General features: G+C 38.5%; 3 protein-coding genes and 3 non-coding genes across 8 annotated transcripts; 1 reads left to right on the top strand and 5 right to left on the bottom strand.

Annotated features, from left to right (window-relative positions):
* Nucleotides 1-426: 426 nt before the first annotated feature.
* On the bottom strand, nucleotides 427-2434 carry rps11 (ribosomal protein S11). Its single transcript, XM_026164442.1, has 5 exons — nucleotides 2352-2434; nucleotides 1734-1874; nucleotides 1432-1507; nucleotides 990-1119; nucleotides 427-706 (listed from the first exon to the last, which is right to left on the bottom strand). Exons 1-5 carry the CDS (start codon nucleotides 2364-2366, stop codon nucleotides 583-585), a joined length of 486 nt encoding a protein of 161 aa, XP_026020227.1. The 5' UTR covers nucleotides 2367-2434; the 3' UTR covers nucleotides 427-582.
* On the bottom strand, nucleotides 828-912 carry LOC113021579 (small nucleolar RNA SNORD35). The gene has a single exon (XR_003272312.1). It is a non-coding gene; the product is annotated as a small nucleolar RNA SNORD35 (small nucleolar RNA).
* Nucleotides 1221-1304, bottom strand: LOC113021580 (small nucleolar RNA SNORD35). The gene has a single exon (XR_003272313.1). It is a non-coding gene; the product is annotated as a small nucleolar RNA SNORD35 (small nucleolar RNA).
* Nucleotides 1584-1667, bottom strand: LOC113021578 (small nucleolar RNA SNORD35). The gene has a single exon (XR_003272311.1). It is a non-coding gene; the product is annotated as a small nucleolar RNA SNORD35 (small nucleolar RNA).
* A 79-nt stretch (nucleotides 2435-2513) lies between the features above and the next one.
* On the top strand, nucleotides 2514-5993 carry LOC113020454 (apoptosis regulator BAX). The gene is made up of 6 exons (XM_026164441.1): nucleotides 2514-2728; nucleotides 3366-3414; nucleotides 3928-4086; nucleotides 4216-4351; nucleotides 4460-4564; nucleotides 4648-5993. Exons 1-6 carry the CDS (start codon nucleotides 2698-2700, stop codon nucleotides 4744-4746), a joined length of 579 nt encoding a protein of 192 aa, XP_026020226.1. The 5' UTR covers nucleotides 2514-2697; the 3' UTR covers nucleotides 4747-5993.
* A 766-nt stretch (nucleotides 5994-6759) lies between these two features.
* On the bottom strand, nucleotides 6760-18151 carry map3k14a (mitogen-activated protein kinase kinase kinase 14a). Of its 3 annotated transcripts, none has more exons than XM_026164439.1 (16): nucleotides 18070-18151; nucleotides 12612-12884; nucleotides 12447-12528; nucleotides 12112-12331; nucleotides 11433-11816; nucleotides 11205-11339; nucleotides 10983-11112; nucleotides 10412-10540; nucleotides 9042-9146; nucleotides 8791-8948; nucleotides 8549-8699; nucleotides 8017-8337; nucleotides 7815-7924; nucleotides 7520-7658; nucleotides 7320-7420; nucleotides 6760-7201 (listed from the first exon to the last, which is right to left on the bottom strand). In XM_026164439.1, the coding sequence occupies exons 2-16, from the start codon at nucleotides 12868-12870 to the stop codon at nucleotides 7040-7042; spliced, it is 2586 nt and encodes an 861-aa protein (XP_026020224.1). In that variant the 5' UTR covers nucleotides 12871-12884; nucleotides 18070-18151; the 3' UTR covers nucleotides 6760-7039. The 3 variants fall into 3 exon arrangements, with proteins under 3 accessions (XP_026020224.1, XP_026020223.1, XP_026020225.1); XM_026164438.1 differs by lacking the exon at nucleotides 18070-18151 and adding an exon at nucleotides 14368-14819; XM_026164440.1 differs by lacking the exon at nucleotides 18070-18151 and adding an exon at nucleotides 14177-14344.
* Nucleotides 18152-19668: the final 1517 nt, after the last annotated feature.

The following is a 19668-nucleotide window of genomic DNA, read 5'->3' as shown; positions in this document are numbered from 1 at the left end:
AGAAACCCTCACTAATGCAGTAAGAAAGTGAGCCCAAACTCATACCCAATAAAAAGACTGATAGTCTTTGTATGCAGTCACTACAGTTCATTGTGCTGTTTTTAAAGGTGAACAGTTTAGAAACACGCTGTTGAATCTTGATGTATTTTAACTCACTGCTTCTGCATTTTTCTTTTGTTTTTGTTCACTCACAGTATGTTATTTGTTGCTGCTCATCCAGGCTTGTATTTAAATAATTCTAGAACCAGAACTTTTGTGCCCTGATAAATTTTAGAATTGAAAGAGAGTGTACCTTATCATGACTGCAATTCCAGATTTTATAGACTTTTAGACCAGGAAGCAGAGTACCCAAAATTAAAATACTTAATTTTCATACAAGTACTTCATAAATGCATCAATAATATTGTTACAGTGACCATTAATACATAGAGTGCCGTCTCTTTATTATGCTCAAACTACTGGAAATAAATCCACACAAAAATGTTTTATATTTCAGTCTGCTCCGGAAAATTTAACCAAGATTTTCTTTATTTCAAAATGAGACAAATTAGCCGACGGCAGACATCTTGTTCAAAGTCACATCTAAAACTTCTGGAACTGCTTCTTGGCTCCAGCGGCCTTTGTCACTTTGAGGACGTTAAATCTCACTGTCTTGCTGAGGGGTCGGCACTCCCCGACAGTCACAATGTCTCCAACTGTGACGTCTCTGCGGAAGACAAAACAAACAAAGGAAAAAAAAAAAAAAAAAAAAACCAGTGCAAAGGGGAATTTAATATGGGTATGCATGTCCAAAAATAAGTTGACAGAAAATGTTGTCATACTGAAGCAAAGCTGCATCAGTTTTTGCCAAAGGCAGTGTCGTCAGAGCTTCCTGAGCTTGGAAGACCATCGTGAGAAAAAACATCATATGCAGCAAAATAAGAGGCTTTGAAGGAACACAGTTATTAATTAAAGGGTTATTTAACAAAACATAATGTGAGGTGCTATACCTAAAGCAAGGTGACAGATGGACCGAGAGGTTCTTGTGCCTCTTCTCAAAGCGGTTGTACTTGCGGATGTAATGCAGGTAGTCACGTCTGATGACAATGGTCCTCTGCATCTTCATTTTGGTCACCACACCTTCAGACAGACAATGGACAGCATTTTGTGTTATACCACTTTCTCTAGTCATAAAATGGCACTGGATAGATTTAGAAAACTGCTCTTAGAACTTTTGTCACTAGACTACATCAGTGTTGCCATTAGGCATTGTCGTCAGAACCCAAAGGGCTTGGAAGACCATCGTGAGATAAGCATCATTTGCAGGACAGTGACAAAAAAGGAAGACATGTGGTTTCTAGTAAATTACACTGTTCTGGTTTCATTTAAAATAAAGTTAAGTTTAGGACGTCTGTAAAAACACTTGTCTGTGCTACGAGACATTCAACTGACCAGAGAGAATACGGCCACGGATGGAAACATTTCCAGTGAAGGGGCATTTCTTGTCAATGTAGGTGCCTTCAATAGCCTGGAGAAAAAACAAACATGTTACTGTATATGAATAAGTGATAAGACTATCAAATCTAACATGAAATCATAATCACAAGTTTGCATCAGTGTTGCCAAAAGGCATTGTCGTCAGAACCTTGCAGGCTTGGAAGACCATCGTGAGAAAAACATCATCTGCAGCTTACAACCAAATAGTTTTAAATGTATTTAAACGTTTGAAAAATGCCTTGAAATGATTCATTTACCTCTCTTGGTGTTTTGAAGCCCAGCCCAACACTCTTGTGGTAGCGAGGAAGCTTTTCCTTGGTCTCCTTGCCACCATCTGTGATCAGAACACGCTTTTTGTTCTGGAAGATGGTAGGCTGCTTCTGATAGGATCTCTCGGTCTGGTCAGAAATACAGATCAGCGAGTTAAAGCTTTGAAATAGAAATCACATCACCTTCACCACGCATTTCTCTCACACGCCGCCGCTCGTTAGTCGACTTAAGACTTACTTCCTCTCACTAAACCTATGTTCACTTTTGGTTAATATGACATGCAGCCTAACAAGTTACAGAAGACGTGCCTAAAAGCTAAGACTTAACACGCACATCATGCAAAGAGTAGAAGCCGTATTAATAGGGAATGGTAAGTAATAGCACGCTAAGCTAACCAGGCTACCATTCCGGCTACTTGAGCGCTGCACGAGGGAGTACAGAGGAGCAAAAAATGTTGACTATAAGCGCGTAAATGTAGTTTGAAGTGACTCAGGAACAAATATAAGAACACTATAATGGCATATACTTAATTCTAGATGAGTAAAATGTTTATTAAAGTGTAAATATGTCGATTTAAAGTCACCACGCCGTTTTGCCGAACATACTTGTGCATCCGCCATCTTTGCCAGCCGAGTCGTAAAGAGGCCTGTGTATGCGCGCGACGGACGGAAGACACCGAGGTACGGGAAATGACGTTCATTTAGGCGAGGCTAAAAAAAGATTTAACAGACTTTTTTGGACTAAAATTACAGAGTTATCGTACCACTTTACGTGCGGTAGGGGGCATTATAGTTTTTCCCTATTTCTGTTGCCTATAGTTCTATTTGTATATTTGTAAATTAAACTAGAGGGTGAAAAAGTGAGGGTGGCAAGTGCCGCCCACTGGTACGAACAAATAACTGTTATCACGTGATTGCACGGGAACCAGAAACGACCCAAACAGAAAAGAAGATGGCATCACACCCAGGAGGAGGCGATCAAGGTAGTAGCAGCTATCGTCAACAAATAAAATACATATATTTCGACTCTGACAGTGTCGGTGGGAGTCCGATAGACACAGATAATGTGGCGCTTTAACAGTTAACATTTAGTTTGCCGCTTTATTGCTTGCTAAGTGTATCGTTAACATGGATAGGGCTTAGCTTAGCAAAAGTAGCTAAACGTTAGCTTTTCGTTAGCACTGCGTTGTGTAGATGTTCGCGTTACAAAGAGTAAGCAAACGCGTTTGACCGAAAGCGAAACGTACACATTTGGAAACGGCATCCTTTTGACATTAAAAAAAATGGCAAATTTCCTCAGTTACGACAGTGTTGAACGCGAATTAACTTAAATTAATACTATCAACTAAATAACTAACACCAGATTTGATGTATTGCCTTTGTATATGTTACGGACAAACAGGTGTCTAGAGTTGAGTTGAACAGGAGATATAAATAATTTACAAAAACAATAGTTTTAAAAACGTGTTTAAACTAATTGTTACGAAAAAAATACCTACGATGAAACTGAGAATTGACGTATAATTTTTCTGTCATCTAAAGTGATCTCATAATAATTTGGCGCAATGCTTATTTATCAGCATTTGAGTCATCTAATGAGTGTCTACCTTTGTCTTTCAGGGAATTCCGGAGATCAGATACTGGAAGTCGGAACTATTTTGTTACAGGAGTGAGTACACACTACACTCTTGGGTAGCAGTTATATGTGGAATATATCATTTTTGTGAAGGAAATCAACTTGATATAAGGGGTTAGGTGTAAGGAGTTTGAGTGCCTTTTGTTGACTTGTTTCAGAAGGAAGAGCTGATCACCTACCAATTGCAAGGCTATTTGTTTGATCTTCTAGGTTGCATGTCAACATAAATAGTGAATCTCATGTTGACCTTGGCACATCCGTCAGAGTGCTAGTGTCCTAACGTTGGGTTAAAAGTGCTTTGGCACAGAGAAAATATGTATCATATGTGAACGAGGTTTGTTGTAAGAAAACACATTCAACGCTCAAAGAGAGTAGTAAAGTGCTATATATAAGTAACAGTCCATTTTGAAAGTGCTAATGTGCCAAGGTCCAATGATGACAACCAGCTTAGGTAACCAGGTCATCTTAACCCCTTCACTTTGGTTTCTTGCTGTTGAACTAAAGAAAGTGTAAGATGGCTTACTGTTGTGTATTTGTGCTGTATAGTTTCATCTATGAGCGAGTTCAGAGGCAAGGAGATGGCAATAAGGCAGTGACGAGAGAACAGCTTGGTGGAAGCCAGCTGACTGACCCAAAACATAAGAAGCTTGCTCAGTGCCTGCAGCAGATTGGAGACGAGCTGGATGGAAATGTAGAGCTCCAAAGGTTGGTAACTTGTCTGTGTGCCTCTTCAGGCAACTTTAAAGGCGTGGAGTATTATGATATGCAAGTTTGTTCAACTATAACTGTAATAACTTAATTATTTGCTTACCATTATTCAATCTTTTTCCCTAGAATGATAAATGACTCTTCGCTTTGTCCCACAAGAGAGGTTTTTATGAGAGTGGCCTATGAGATCTTTTCAGATGGAATATTTAACTGGGGCAGGGTGGTTGCACTGTTCTACTTTGCATGCCGACTCGTTATCAAAGTACGTGAAACTGCTATGTTTGGTATTTTAAAATTAATAAATAACAAAAGTAAGGCATGTATTATTGAATTAAAAAAATCTAAAGATCTTCTCTTTACACCTTTACAGGCTCTTGTAACTCAGATTCCGGATATTATCAGAACCATTATCAGTTGGACCATAGACTATCTCCGGGAACATGTGATCAACTGGATCAGGGAGCAAGGTGGCTGGGTAAGGAGCAAACTAATAAACCTAATTTATTAGCAATAATCTATGTGTCCATATTAAATTTCCTGTCTTTTCGGCATTTTTAGGAGGGTATTCGCTCCTACTTTGGCACACCAACATGGCAGACGGTCGGAGTTTTCTTGGCAGGAGTCCTTACCACTGTTCTTGTCATTCGCAAGATGTGAGGGGCAGCATGAAGAGCAGAGAGGAGAAAGACAGCAAGAATTACAATTGAGGGAAATGGCACAGGAGGAAGAAGAATGCAGAAAGAAATACACTCAACAGGAAGAACTTATCTCGAATTAATTGTTCTTCATTTCTGCCTCTTATTCATATGTAAGAATTGGGAGTTGGACTAATAGCGCTGTTGCACTCAAGATGCCTATGCCACTGGGGAAGCGAGCTGTGCAGGATTACGTGCACAAAATTGAAGGATGGGGAGAGGTTGTCAAGACTTGAACAAGGAATGCATTTTAATTAATTTATTTTTTACTTGGTACACAAGTCACTGCATTCTGTTTTCTACCTTAAATGATATTATGAGAAATGTTTTGATCAAATTAAGAGTTTCCCTTGTTTTGTTTAGTTTTTTGCTATTTTTTTTCACAGAAATTGCCTTTCTGCTCTTCCCACTCTCTCCATCCTTTACATCATTGTCTGTATGCTAGCCAATCCACATTCTCATGTATTTGTGAGTGTTCACTGGTGTAAATCTGTAATGTTCTGCTGGCACTGAATGTGTAAGGTGGTCATATTCGATGGAGTTAAAGAGATATTTTTGCGGAAATATTTAGAAAACGGTATATACTAAGAGAACTCTGATAAAAGTTTGGGTTTAATTAACCCCCAGTTCATTTCTCTTCTTCCAGTAGGTGCAGCACCCAATTCTTCTAGTTATGTTTACGTTTAACATGAATCATCAGATGGTTAAAAAACAGTCAGATAATCTCTCTGAAAGGATAGTAAAAGAACTGCAATCTTGTGTAATATACAATCATATGGTGTTTGGGGGCATTTTGACCAGCATTCTGACCTTAACGTGACACTCAATAATTCTGTTACTTCTCGGTGTTCTTTTGGTCTACTGAAGGTTTGACGCTTCAGACACAGAAAGCAATGGATTGCTCACAGATTCTTACCTCACTTTACACATATTCAAAGTACTGTATTTTGTACGTGAGTTATTCAAACTGCGACTTTGTCTAAACAGCAAAAGTCTTTTTATACGTTCTTCTTGTTTGTCAGTGCCTTGGTGGTTTTTGTTTTCTTTTTTAACTCTGAAATCATTTTGATATTCTCAAGTTTTCACCTTTTCTATATCATATTTGTAAGAGTAAAATTTCCTTCAAGTCTCCCTTGAAATCTTTTTGCAGTGACTTTGTATGCTGTAATATTAAAAATAAATCTTTTAACTATTATCTGTAGCTGTGCTTTAATCACACACAGAATGTTGACTATACTAAAAAGGCTTACAGCAGTATGATCTCATAAAATATGGCTCAGACTTTTTGCCATCAGTCACACCCCCTACTTTTTCTTACGTCAGTAAATCAGCATACCAGCTATTCCTGTTTTCCTGTTCCTAGAAAATGCATATGTTGCTGGAAATGTAGAGACAAATAGAAACTTAGTCTCCCGAGAGGTGTTTGAACTTGTATAGATCAACACAAACAATGTGCTAGTTAGATTATACATTAGTGTCAATTTTTAATGCAAAGTAAGACGCCAGGAAGCACACTGATATTATTTAATGTCCAAGTTAAGACATCAACCTTTTCATTTTTATAAACATAACCCAAGGCTTAGTAATCCAAAGTATAGCCTTCAGATAATTTTGGAGAAATGGTGGATTATCAAACTGGTAAATAATCTTTAGATATTAATAATGTCTTCTCTGGCATTAGCCTTGCTCTGCACCAAAGTTTCTGATAAATATGTCATAGTCATCAGTCACCAGACTAAGGCCTTTCTTTTATCATTATTATTATTATTAATTAAAGGATATTGGATATAACCTTAAAAGGCTGAAAAGTAAAATGAGACCAACTTTATCCTAATAGGAAACCATTATATTTATTATAGTAATAGTAATAATATAATTAGTAACTATATAGCTGTAACTTCTAAATCATGTGAACTATCAATTTATAAGTATTACAAACTTGTTTTTTTTTATGAAATAAAAAGAGAGATCAAACTTTTTTCACAGACTTCACAGTTTTCTATTTATTGACTCAACATAAACATTGACACATGCAACATTACAAGACACAATGCTAAAAATCAATCCTCTTTTATATTTCATTTTATTTTTAATTTACGATATTTTAGGCAAAAGCAGTTTGTTAAAGTGGAGGCTCACAAATGTTTTATGGTCCCTCACACATCAACAAAAGCCAAAGACACTTGTTCGAAGCACAACATGAAATGATGAGCGGTTAATATGAAATTGCAGCTGGAATAAAGTAGCTGAGGGCTCTATCGAGTTTCCAGCATGCCATCTTTGATTCTCCATCTCCAAGAAGTGCTGAAGTCTGGAGCTGGAAAACAGCGGAGCTCCAGGCCGGACTCTTGTACCTCCTCATCGTGACCAATCTGCTGGCCGTGCTCAGTTTTCAGTGTGTAAACCCTCTCAGAGATCTAAATCAGACACAGATAAACGTCAAACTAGTATAATCTTCTATTTTTTCTACTTAAATGGACAAACAACATATACTTTTTGGATATAATAGTCTGGGATTCTGTGAGTATACCTCACCTGATCACTGATTCCAGTGGCAATATGGCCCACCTTCACCCGACGCATCTCTCTGATCCGGATTTTCTTATCACTAAAGTCTCTGATGCAGACATCCACCCCTGGACCAATCATAAAGCAGAGTGAGGCACATGACCAAAGAGAAAAAAAATTATATACAATTAGGTATCATATTAAACAGAAGAGCCTTTTTATCTCACCTTCAAAACAGCAAGGTGGTGGCTGCTGTGTGTGACCCAGGAAATCCAAACTGAACACCTGCACATCTGGCTGGCTATTGTAGGAGAAGACACCGGAGCTGAGGTCGTCTCCTGGGCTCAGAGACCAGCGGCCAGAGTCCTGGAAAAAGGGGAACACAAACCAAACAGTAGGTCTATTATTTCTGCTGTTAACCAAAACAATAGGCCGCCAGAGAAGTTCTTTTAAAAACTGTTCGCCTAACAACATGTTTTCCCTGATATTTTGGCTTTATTTCTGCTCTGCATTTTGATTTACCTTTTTGTCCAATGGTTCCCAGTTCGAGTAAGGGTCACTGCTGAGGCAAGACAACAACTGCTCCTGCATCTCAGCAGAATGAAGCTGGGAGAGGCTGCTCAGATAGAAATCTGCAAACAAACGAAAAAACAAAAGCATACAGAGTTCAAGCATCTGCCATACTTAACACCTGAAATTAAATACAGCTTAAAGAAAACCTCACCTCCAACCAGCTTCCGTAGCTCAAGTTCAGGTACCGTGGTGATTTTGTTGTCCCTCTTGTGGCTCAGCTCCGAGATCAGCATTTGTGGTTCATGAGGCGAGCCTCGTTTCGATTTCTTAGAATCAGCGTCTGCCTCTTCCTCATCAGTCAGTTTCTTTGTCCTCCTCCCTGTTGTGATCAGCTTTTCCATGGACTCTTGGTGCATCTCTTCATCCTCAAAGTCAGCACTGCTGCTGATGAGTTGCATGGAGTCACTTGGTTTGTTGGTGTTAAGCAAGGGCTCTAAATAGGGACCCTTCACTGGGTTGGTGAGTCCTCCAACTGCAATCAAATCAATAAAAATTAAATGAACTTATGTACCTACGATAAACTGATTAAAAAATGTATAGCAGGTATTACTAAACTCAATGTGGTCAACTGATGGTCACTAAAAAGAGCATTCCATACCATATAAATGCAAAATAACAAACTCTCAATTGTCTGTAAACTCACTGCTGAAACCACCATCAAGCCAGATGCAGTGCAGATTTACCTTCTCTTAGAGCTCTGTCAGTTTTTTCTCTGAGGTCAGTTGCTGATGATCTCTTCAGTGGATCCTTCTGGAGTCCTGCTTTTATAACTTCAGCAGTGAGAGAGCCACAGTCAGGTGGGATCTCTCTCAGAGGCGGGGGCTCGTTAGCAATCTGTAAACCAATCAACCAAGGAAATTCAGTCAAGGCTTGATACGAGTACTCTAAAGAACAAACATCTGTCAATAAAGTATTCGAAGAATACCTTCAAGTAAAGGCGACAATTATAGTATCTTGTCCAAGGCTGACAACCATTGAGCATGTGCAGTAACATACAGCAGCTGCTCCACACATCTGCTTTAGCTCCGCGGGGTTCTCCTTTTATTATTTCAGGGGCCATGTGAGTCTCTGTGCCCTTCAGATCTGTAATCAAATACATTGAGAAAATTGTGAATTCGGACATGTAAGTGGAGAAATTGCACATCTTGCCAAATTACTCAGTGACAAAGTATTTACCTTTGGACCTACTGAGGCTCTGACCCTGATTGTCGAGCCTTTCGGCATGTCCAAAGTCACATAGGAAGGTGTCTCTACCATCGTCCGACAGCAACACGTTGTCGGCTGTGAGAAACAAGTAGAGTCAGTAATCCATTGCATTAATCTGTGTGCTGCTGTGTGATGTCAGTGGTGCTTGGTTGATTTCCATGACTTGTGCTGTGTAGTTTTTAGATGACATAATTAGAAACAGGGCAGCTGCTTAGACAAAACAGTCTAAGACAAAGGAGCCAAATGAATGGAAAATATGAAGTCACACAGGGACAGCTGCTGTGCTAAACTCTTTAATGTGGAATGGATGTGGAAACTAGTCACAAACCGTACGCAGATAAAGAAGAGATGTGGTATTATTGTCTAGCTTTTCCTGAGAAATTACAGACAGCAGATGGCGCTTGAGATACACCACAAAACATGTCTTGTCAGCTCTTAAGATATTCTCTGTCTTTTTTGCTCTTCCTCAATCTCAGTTTCTGTTCTGTTTTTGTGTTTCCTTTGTTCTTCTATATAACCCTTTCCACTTTATTTTCATCTTCTGTATTCTTTCTGTCCATTGTACTTTTTCTCCTCTTCTTCTCTTTCGAACTACTTCCTGCTCTTTGTCCCATCCCCCCCCTCACTCCGTTTTGTTCTCCCTTTCTCTCTCGCTCTCCTGATTTTGTGCACATGCGCCGTGTCTAGAGAACAGCAGTGAGTCACACTGTGGGAAATTCCCAGCCCGTCTTTTTCTCTGTGGTAATCTGGTTTCACAACCCAGGTGCTTGAAGATCAAATCTAGACTGTATCTATGACACTTGTGTTCCAAACAACAGCTGCGCATAGACACAAAATCCTCTGATGAGAACTAATTACAAATCTGACTTTCTCTCTGTCTTTTTTTCAACTTTCCACTACCACAACAAGTAAAAGTCAAGCTGACACATTTCTTAGTTTTACTGTTATTACTATTGTTCTCTAGCTGTTAATGTTCATAATGAAAGTGTTGTGAGGCAGTGCCAATATCGATATATTGTTACTTTTTTGGATTTAACATTTACATTCCATACTTTATCACTCGACAACATCACCAATATTTAGGAAGTCACAGGAACAGTCCCAGTCATTATTAATTTGTACATTATATAGAGATAAAAAGTGGATAAAACTTAACAACTTCACTTTGTGGATTTATTTGCTGTTGTAAATTGATTAAATTACACTAAATTTCTTATAAAAGCTCACTCTTAAGATACGTGTCATGTTCAGTCATAAAGTGGGCACACCAAACATCATAAATATGAGGCTAACATTCAAGTCATCTAAGATTTCAAAGGTATGGTATTTGTATAATATACCTTTAATATCGAGATGCACCACCCTTTTCTTCACTAAGTACTCCAACGCTGTTAAAACTTGAGAGTGGTAGTGGAGACTTAAATCCTCTGGCAGTCGACCACGTTCCACTATCAGCTGGCCCAAAGAGCCTGGAATAACACAAAATGTTAGAGCGGAACAAAGACTGCTGTCTTAGCAATATTTACCAACAGAGAGCATCTGATTAATCTTTTCCTCTGGGTTATGGCTTGTAAAGAAGCCAGCACTTAATGACAATGGAAAAATGTGTCAGGTATATCAATGTTTATCAGGAAGGGAGCTTGCGTCACACGTTTGGTGCAGTTTGGACAAACACTCTTTGAGTAAGGTCAACAGTCATTTCGAGCATCCCAGAAACACCCACTTCCGCATCTCAACACTAATCACATCCGTATTTTTCTGCACTTGAACTCAGTCGACTCAAGTTCCATGTACTGTACATGTTTGTGCACTTAATTGATTCCATCTGTTTCTTGAGTTTAAATGACAACAGGAGTAGTTAGTATCAACAACATACGCTGTGTGTGAAGGGAAGATAGTGGGATTGTTTACCAGCTTTGTGTTCCATCAGAAGGACGACATTAGGCCCCTCTCTAACCACTCCAAAGAGCTTCACCACATGAGGAGATCTGAGGGCACTCCACGCACCCACCTCCTCACTGTTGAACCTCTTCAGGGCAATCTTTAAGAAAAAGATGGAACGTAAAATACTAAGATTATGTACATACTTTTATGCAAGACTGTTTTTATACAAATCGATATGCTGTAAATTACCTTTTTGGCAGCAAATTTGAACCCACTGTTCACATCTTCAGCACTGTGTACTTCACCATAGGAGCCTTCCTTGATGAAGTGCTGGAGGACATACTCTCTCCCTTCTTTGTATTCTGAGTCCACAGGCTGAATTTTCTGTCAGGAAGAGACAAACAGGTTAGTTTGGTTCAGCCACTTTTCAAATCAAAACATACCGAAGCAAGCAGACTGAAGCAAAGCAGAACTTACTTCATGATAAAAAATGAGTCCCTCATTGCTAACAGAGTCAGCTTCCGAGAACTCGTCTTCGTCTTCCCTAGTCTCCCTCTCCACTTCTTTGAAAAATGGCCCTGTGTAGCATGGATCCCCCTGACTGACAAGGCCTCTGAGCCCAGCAAGGGCCAGTGAGCAGTCTCCCACACTGCTAAGAGAGTCTGAGCTGCTGTTGTGCTCATATGACCGAACACTGGAGAGGTTACCCAAAACTGGCCAGTTCAAAGGGGAACAGCTTGAGCCTTTGTTGTAAACTTGTTGGCTGTAAAAAGAAGCCCTTCGGGCGTCTTCCTCTGAGCTTTCAAAGCTGCTACAGCAAGAGGTACTGAGATCGCTTCTCTCTTCAACAGAAGAGTCCCCCTACAAGAAGAAGAAGAAGAAAAAAAAAGTTCTTAGACAATATAGTGTTTACATCCTCCGATAAATTTGCTCTAGGCTTAAAAATTCAAGGCCGAAAGAGGCGGGGCTGTTGGAATTCAATGTTTCACTTCCACAATTTAGGAAGGGTAATGTTTACATGGGAACTTCTAGAGATTAGGACCCTATTGTTGAAGATGATTTAAATTCTTTTAACAGCACAGCATACTAAATATTAACACATTTTTGAATCCAGTTTCATAGTCAAGACTCAGAGAGATGTGAAGAGTAACCTCACCAGGATCGGGATCAGAGAACTTCCACTTTCTTGTTCAGGCACTCCAGAAGGCATTCGACGTCTCTGTCGCTGCTTGTCCTTCTTCTTCTGCTGCTTCTTCCTCTTCCCCTTACGTTTCTGTCTCCTATGGGTACTCTTTCTTGAGGAGAGTATTGATGTGCTTGCTTCCTGGATGGTGGCCATTGTTTGGCACGCCACATTGTTTTGGTCAGATGAAAGACTTCAAAAGAAATTTGAAGAAAGCAAAAGGAATTTAAGGCATGTTTACACAATTCAGCACAGACCCTTAAACAGAAATTTAATTTATAATGCGGAGAATGTCCCCAAGATCTTACCTGGTGGTTAAGCATTTAGGGAAGGCACGGAAGGAGCGGTCATAACAGGACGGGCTGAACTCTTGGGAGTCCTGGGTTTCACCTAAACGAGCACAGTGTTAATGTAAAATTGGCTCACAGGAAAGTTCATTGATGTGATACACTATAAAAATAAGATATATTTACATTCTGCCTGAGCAACAATGGTTGAGGTCTTGAACTGCATTTCTTCCACTTGTTCTGCAGTTCCATGTGTCAGGAGTTTAGTGAGTTTATCAGCAGACCACTTTTGCGTAAATCCCATTTTGCCATCCTTCCCCTCATCTTGCGCCTCCTCAGTCTCCTGCTCTGCATTGGAGCATGATGGATATGTCCCCTTCAGGTCAGCTTTTGGTGGTCCAGTGAAAGGCGCTGTTGAGTTGAAGAGCCTCTGTCTCACCGCCATGTTATCTTCTAAATCTGCAAGAGACACAAGCAGCTGATAAATAACGATCTTCCTTATCAACTGTCTCCTGCCTTTATGTTTTGTCTTTAATCTTAAATAAGAGTTAATCAATTTCGTTTTAGTTATAGATGCCAGGGTTGTTTGTGTGGCTATAACCAGAGAGTTAAAAGTAACTTTTTTAGTATTATTATTTAAATATTAATTAGTGAATTTGTCTTTGGTCGAGGGCAACATATTTGGCTCCTTTATAAACCGAGCTTTCGATTTTGATGAACACGTTACTTCAGAGCTCACAGTGCGTGATATTTATTCAGTTAGTCAGATGCTTGCTGCGACTCATCAAGAGTGACCTTTAGAAATGTTGTGAAGTTTGTATAAGCATAAACCATTTCTCCAAAATGTAACAAAGGACTTTTATCTGCTAATGTGAGCGTGGGAGTGAGGATACCTAAAAAGGGGAACAAATGGATTCTGAAAACTAAACACATCTCAGGTTAAAGGTTGCAATGCATTTTGCTGTTTGTTTTTGTTCATTTTTTCTTAATTTTTCATTCTTAGTATTTTTTCAGTTTGCATCTATGGCACACTTTGCAAATACTTTCCACGGTGCCATTTGCCTGCTGTAATCGAGCACAACAGAAAAGCTCATAAATCTGACTGAAGATTCGACTGAAAGGTTTACGACGGAAATATACACCCATGCATAAACGCAAAAATAATTTGATATGCTTCATTATGGCTCGTTTGAAGTTTAACATATTTTACTGCGCCACACATGGTTAGGAGCGCAGATGAACTGAAACTGTGAAATTTGAGGTGGGCAGATGAGACAGGAAATTAAACCCCGGCCTTGTTTTCACAGTTGCAAACTCTGTCGCTCAGTGCATGCAGTCTGTTTCAGTCAGAGGAAGTAACCTAGGCAATGCCTGGGCTGCACAGCCTGGGCTAATTTGAAATAAAGATTTGCATGGCTGCCTGTTCACACCTTAAAAGTTATCACCAGCACAACAGGTAGGACTGTAAAACCAACACAGGAAAACTACATGCAGTTTAAAAGGCACAAACTGAGAACTACATTTAGAGCACTACAGTTGCAATTAGTTGCATCAGTTTGTCCATTACACTAGCAGCTTATCACACAAAGATTAAGCCTAAATTCTTGACTAAAACAATCACATGCACACTACATGCTTTTGCTGCTGACAACACCAATAAAGTATAGATACAAGTAACAATACAGCAAAAAATAACATCAAAACATAATCAAAATTACGTTAAAGCTGTTTGAGTTTATTAATGATACTACCTTATACGCAGACTTCATGCACCGCAAGATTATCTAGAGCGAAGCAACTCAACTGTCACTTCCGTCTTAAGACGCTGCACCACCACACCCCAATGAATTTACGTGGAAAGGAAATAGAGAAAACCCCACTGCAACAAACAGGCACAAAAACAGACTCTGTATGTGTGAGCCGACGTAGCGGGCAGACATACCAATAGATGCCAGTCTGAACTGCATTCTCAAGTATTTGTTCTGAATAACCTGTCATCGACACGAACTAGGTGCTCCGTTTGCGTGCCTTCATGTTCGACTTTTCAGTAACGACTCGGCTCAGTCGCTGCCGCTTTGCTTTCTGCTCTCTTGATGCTGGCTTTCAGCCAACTGGGGGGAGGAGCTGGCTGACTATGACTTATGGGAAATGCATCTACACTTCCCCATATTCCCCCCTCCTTCTGCTCCCTCTAACAGGGCTGGTTTACTTGCTCTGCCCTCTTGAGTACTACCAATTAAAGGATCAGGTTTGCTTATGGGTATGGTGACAAACATAAAATGTGAACTATGAACTGTGATGCAAGTAGTGGTAATATCTAAACCCTTTCAATCTTTGCATACTATCAAGATACAGGGTTTTAATGAGGAATAAGTAAAGGATATGATTAGTACAGCACAGCACTGAATTCAAATTTGTTCAAAAAGCAAAAAATCAGTTAAAAAAGTTTCTTTAATGGGTGAAAAACAATTTCAATTCTGTGTGCACTTTAAACCAGGTAGTCTGATAATCACCTGGAATGGACAGTCAACTTTCTGTACACATTCACACCACTAAATGTGAAGGGATTTGTGGCCTTTCATTTGCTCTGATATTCTAATAAGTGCGTGCCCTGTAGCAAGCCAACATTCAAGAGCCCGTCACATGTCATGTCACACGCCCACATTCTCCACTATATGTCCTGTTGTTAAAACAACAAAGAGTTTCTTTCTTTATGAAAATGTGGCAGTGTGAAAACTCACATTATGAGCATCTTCTTGCGAAAAATTATTTCCGAAAACAGTGTTTAGACTGAGGCAAGCGTATGAGCTGTCAATAATCTGATGGCTCTATCTGAAATAATCTCACTTGCTTTTCTCTTGAGCAGAAAAACAACTTAGTCATATAAAAACCACTACAGGAAACTCGGAACACCACTTGACAGGTTCTGGTACATGCCATAATCGAAAAGCTCAATGGAAGTTGCTCACTCCACCCCTACTGATAAGGAAACTGTTTGTCATGACAACAATATCTCTGCTAAACCGGCATAAGTTTAAGGACACAGGTACAGACATTGTAGACAGTCAAAGCATTTAGAATTTTGTTTTTGGTACTCTATTAGTCACCAACTTCACATATTATGACTCATAAAAAAGGCAACAATTAGTACAAATTATCAGTTCGTCTGCCAATCATTTTCTCATTTACTCATTCTGTCTAGAGCTGAAATATTTAGTCAGTTTAGCCACAACATTATGTGCAACAGATTAACTGTGTGACAAAAAAAAACTGTCAAAAGTTACTAGCTCAAGGTTCAAGATTTTAAGGTTTCTTTTAAGATGTCACTGTGACCAGTGTTTTTTGGGGTGAAGTTGTTTTTTGCTTTGCAATTTGCTGGTTTTGATTTTTAAATTTCATGTTTTTAATTGCCTCTTCATATTATTAAAAGCTTGACAGAAATTCTGCTTTGTTTTGGATGGATTGTTTTAAGCTGTGAATGAATCTGGAAACAGACTGTTAAACAGATAAGTATCGGCCTATACGTCTCAGCTTGGGGCACACCACCAATTCTGACCATATTCCAAACTTCATTTCTAGAAACCCTATACCTGAAATGAATCTCCAATGTACTTCACTATTGCCATATATTGCTCATGCAGTCCTGAGAATATTTCACTTTTTGCAAAAGAAGTCTGTGCAACTAACTCTAAGGTCATTTTTTAACTTCTGTTCCAACTTTCTGCACTGACAAGCATGGCATTTTACTAACTGGAGAAATGGCAATGACTGGTTATCAAATTCTGCAAATTCATTTTGCAGGTCAAGTAATCAACACTAAAGTCTTTTCATTTACATGCAAACTGAACCTACACTTCCCTGTCAGTGTCACCAGAAACCTAAACAATTATGCTTTAGAGGAGTTTTGCACCCTAAATGTCTACACATATCTAATAAACATGTAACTAATAGTGCACACTATAAACTTTAATCCATAATGACCTTTGCTGTGGAAATCTTGAACTAAACTGTAACAAAACATACAGTTGGTGACTGTACAGCTTCTGCTGCTCTGTTTCTCTCACAGAGATTAATGAAATTCCAAAGCCTTTAGTAACGACTGCTAAAAGGAACTCAGAAAACACAGGCAAGAGTTCCTTAAGAGAACCGGTGGCTGCTTCTCAGGAAAGCATTCCAGTCCTCAACTACACATTCTAAAAGATTGCAAAAAAACATCTGCAGGCACACATTTAAATGCAGCTCCAAGTACTCAGTCATACCTCTTGTCTAATGTCTAACAACTTCCCTTTTTCTAGTTACTTCCTCAATATTAACTTCAATGAAGAAACAGTCAGTTACAGTAAGAATGCATAGTCCTCTCTTTGCTGGACATTATTTCCATTAAACTGAGATGTTCTATAAACTCCTTGCATTTTAAAAGAATAATTACCCAGGAAAATTCAGAGCTAAGCCATTGTTATTAATGTTATCCCAGTTTTTCTGTAAACATTACTGGGTTCTTTGACAAATTAAAATTAATTCGGAAAACAGTTTTCTCATGAATCAATAATAGAAATGTGTATTTGACACCTCACGAAAAACATTCTTCTCCATTTCCCAATGCTATCCAACATAGGTTTACTAAACATGGCCAAAGTCAACAAATCTAAAAGCATGTATATTATAATAATGTTCTACTAAGCTGCAATCTTTCTATACATTTTCTATATAGTGAGCTCATCTTAATACAGTCATATTTGCACTTTCTTGCTATCTTGCAAAGAAAATGAGAACAGGATATTTGCACAGGAGGAACAAAAGGTTTTTCGTTTAAGGGTGGACTTGGACCAGTGCTGCTTCGCTTGTAAATGCAGGCCAGGAGTTTGACTCTGGGCCAAGAAAGATCCAGCAAGCATTGGTGCATTATGGAGGCCCAGCATAACTTGGACCTGAAAAATAGGACCTGCCAAGAGTGACTAATGTAAACAATTACATCTGGTGAATGTAATTGTTTAGCTCTATCAGATTACATGAGGGCTCTAATGTTTAAATGAAACAGATAAGAGCATAAAAAGATATATGACTGCATATATTGCGACAACATATAATAACATACATAACGGCTATTCTTATGAGGACTCCTATAACAAATATAGCAAGTTTTTTTTTTCTATCACTAATATGCTCTTAATTTTTTTTTACCAGGTAAGAACATCAACATATCCATGTTTAGAGTTAGTACAGCCTTTGTGACAAAAAATAAAAATAAAATGAGGGTGCCACTGAGAAGTATAAGCAGTACGACGGAAATTATATTCTGTACAGTAAAATCTACAGTAAGCCACTATAACAATTTACCTACCAATGGTCACCTTTGATGTTTAACTATTTAGCGATTCATTTAAAATGAATATAATTTGACTAAACAGTAATTTCATGTGTATACACGCGCTGTTATTGTGTGCACGCGCACTAACTTCCTTCTAGCCACATTCACCGCCATTTCACATAAAACTTAGGCCCAAAATGTTTGAAGTATTCGTTAAACAGTCAATCATGTAAATCGAGAAATCGAGTTCTCGACAAACAGCGGGAAACACTGAAGTCAGAAAGCTCTTAACTTCGTTAAACCGTTTATGATAAATACTATATATTCTTCACTTACCGTATTTCCCGTAACTAGGCGTCGGCCGATGGCGATCTTGACATCATGTAGCTTCTTTCCTGTTTCCGCTTGAATTTCGAAGTAGTTTTTGGGTTCCCTTAATTTTTACAATAACAACATTTAACGCCAGAATTCAAAGACATATTGCGCTATTATTAATCACTGACTGTAACAGTATGTTTAAATGTTGCTCGGACCGAGCACAATGTTTGCGTGTGGCTGTAAGGTATAGTTGTGCTTTTAATTTGAAGATAAAATGCACTCTCTTCATGTAAGCGTCTGTTTTTAATTTAAAGACAAGAGGATAAGCGGTCGTGCAGCGGGAAAGGGGAGCTGTTTAATAAACTGCACATAAAAAGCCTTTGTTTGTCTGTTTGTTCTATGTTGTTAATAAACTATTACTATATATCGAGGTCTTGCTTGCTTTCTGCTGAGATATAGATATTTGTATTTTAATATATATGGCGTTAATGATGTATTTTACCAAGATGAGTATCTACAGTAAATCTTAATTAAATTCTCCTCGCTGGAGATTTTAACTCGCACTGACTATCTTCTGTCTCAGACAGTTTTACATTTACAAATATTAATCTCACGGAACTAATTTACAGTCCTACTTGTCCAAATCTGAAATGCCCTCTTTTACTAACTCTCCCCATAAATATTCCCATATTGGTGTTTTGCAAATGGTGCCAGTAATCACTGTGTTATAGATGCAGTCAGGTAATCGATACTCCTGAAATCAAGACAACAAATTGTTTTTTAAACAACATTTTTTTTAGCAACCTTTCTTCCGCAATTCACTGTAACTTGAATAGAACCTGATTAGTGATATTGATTTGCCATGGAAATACATTTTCATTAAAATATTAAATAAACATGGCCCTATCCGCAAATTTAGAGTAAAATGCTGTCCAGTCACCTCAAAGAAAATGATGGTGGCTGGGCTAAGGCCAGAAAAACTAAACCTGGTTTATTCCTAGCTATAAAAAAAGTGACATTCCTAACGGCTTTAATAAATATTTGGTTTCTTCAGGGTCTTTATTTGAATCTTTACATAAAGATTTAAAACAGTTTAATGAACAGGTCATCTTTGCAACTACTAGAAATTAATCTTGTATTCAACTCTTCAGCTTTTCTTTTCTGAATGTCATGGCGATCCACAAGGCTTTAAAGCTGCTGGCTACAATGAATTCAAGACCACATCAATTTAAATCTTATTTTCTTAAGCTGGATGAACCACAAACTTATCATTTTTAATCGTATGCTTTGGAACAGTGGTGATATGGAAATATAGAAATATTCCCTTTTTTGATGATAGGGAGGTGATAAGGAGGCCGTTCATATCCTTCATACGTTAAAAACTACAGATCACACAGTTGGGCATGTAATGTTAATAAACAGACCGAACAATAGTGGTTTATCAGTAAAAACTAAATGACTTGTCAGTTAAAACACAGTGTGTCCTCTTTGCTGAGTCTTCTTCTTTGTTTCTCCCAGTATCCACAGGAGCTCCTCAGAGATCTATATTGGGATCACTCTTTATCTCTCTATATTTAAATAACCTTTGTGATATTTTATCCAAATACTGCATTCCAT

The sequence above is a fragment of the Astatotilapia calliptera genome, chromosome 4, assembly GCF_900246225.1.
Source record: "Astatotilapia calliptera chromosome 4, fAstCal1.2, whole genome shotgun sequence".
NCBI classification, from domain to species: Eukaryota; Metazoa; Chordata; class Actinopteri; order Cichliformes; family Cichlidae; genus Astatotilapia; species Astatotilapia calliptera.
The sequence above is the reverse complement of the archived record's forward strand: the minus strand, read 5'-3'. Positions and strand labels throughout refer to the sequence as shown.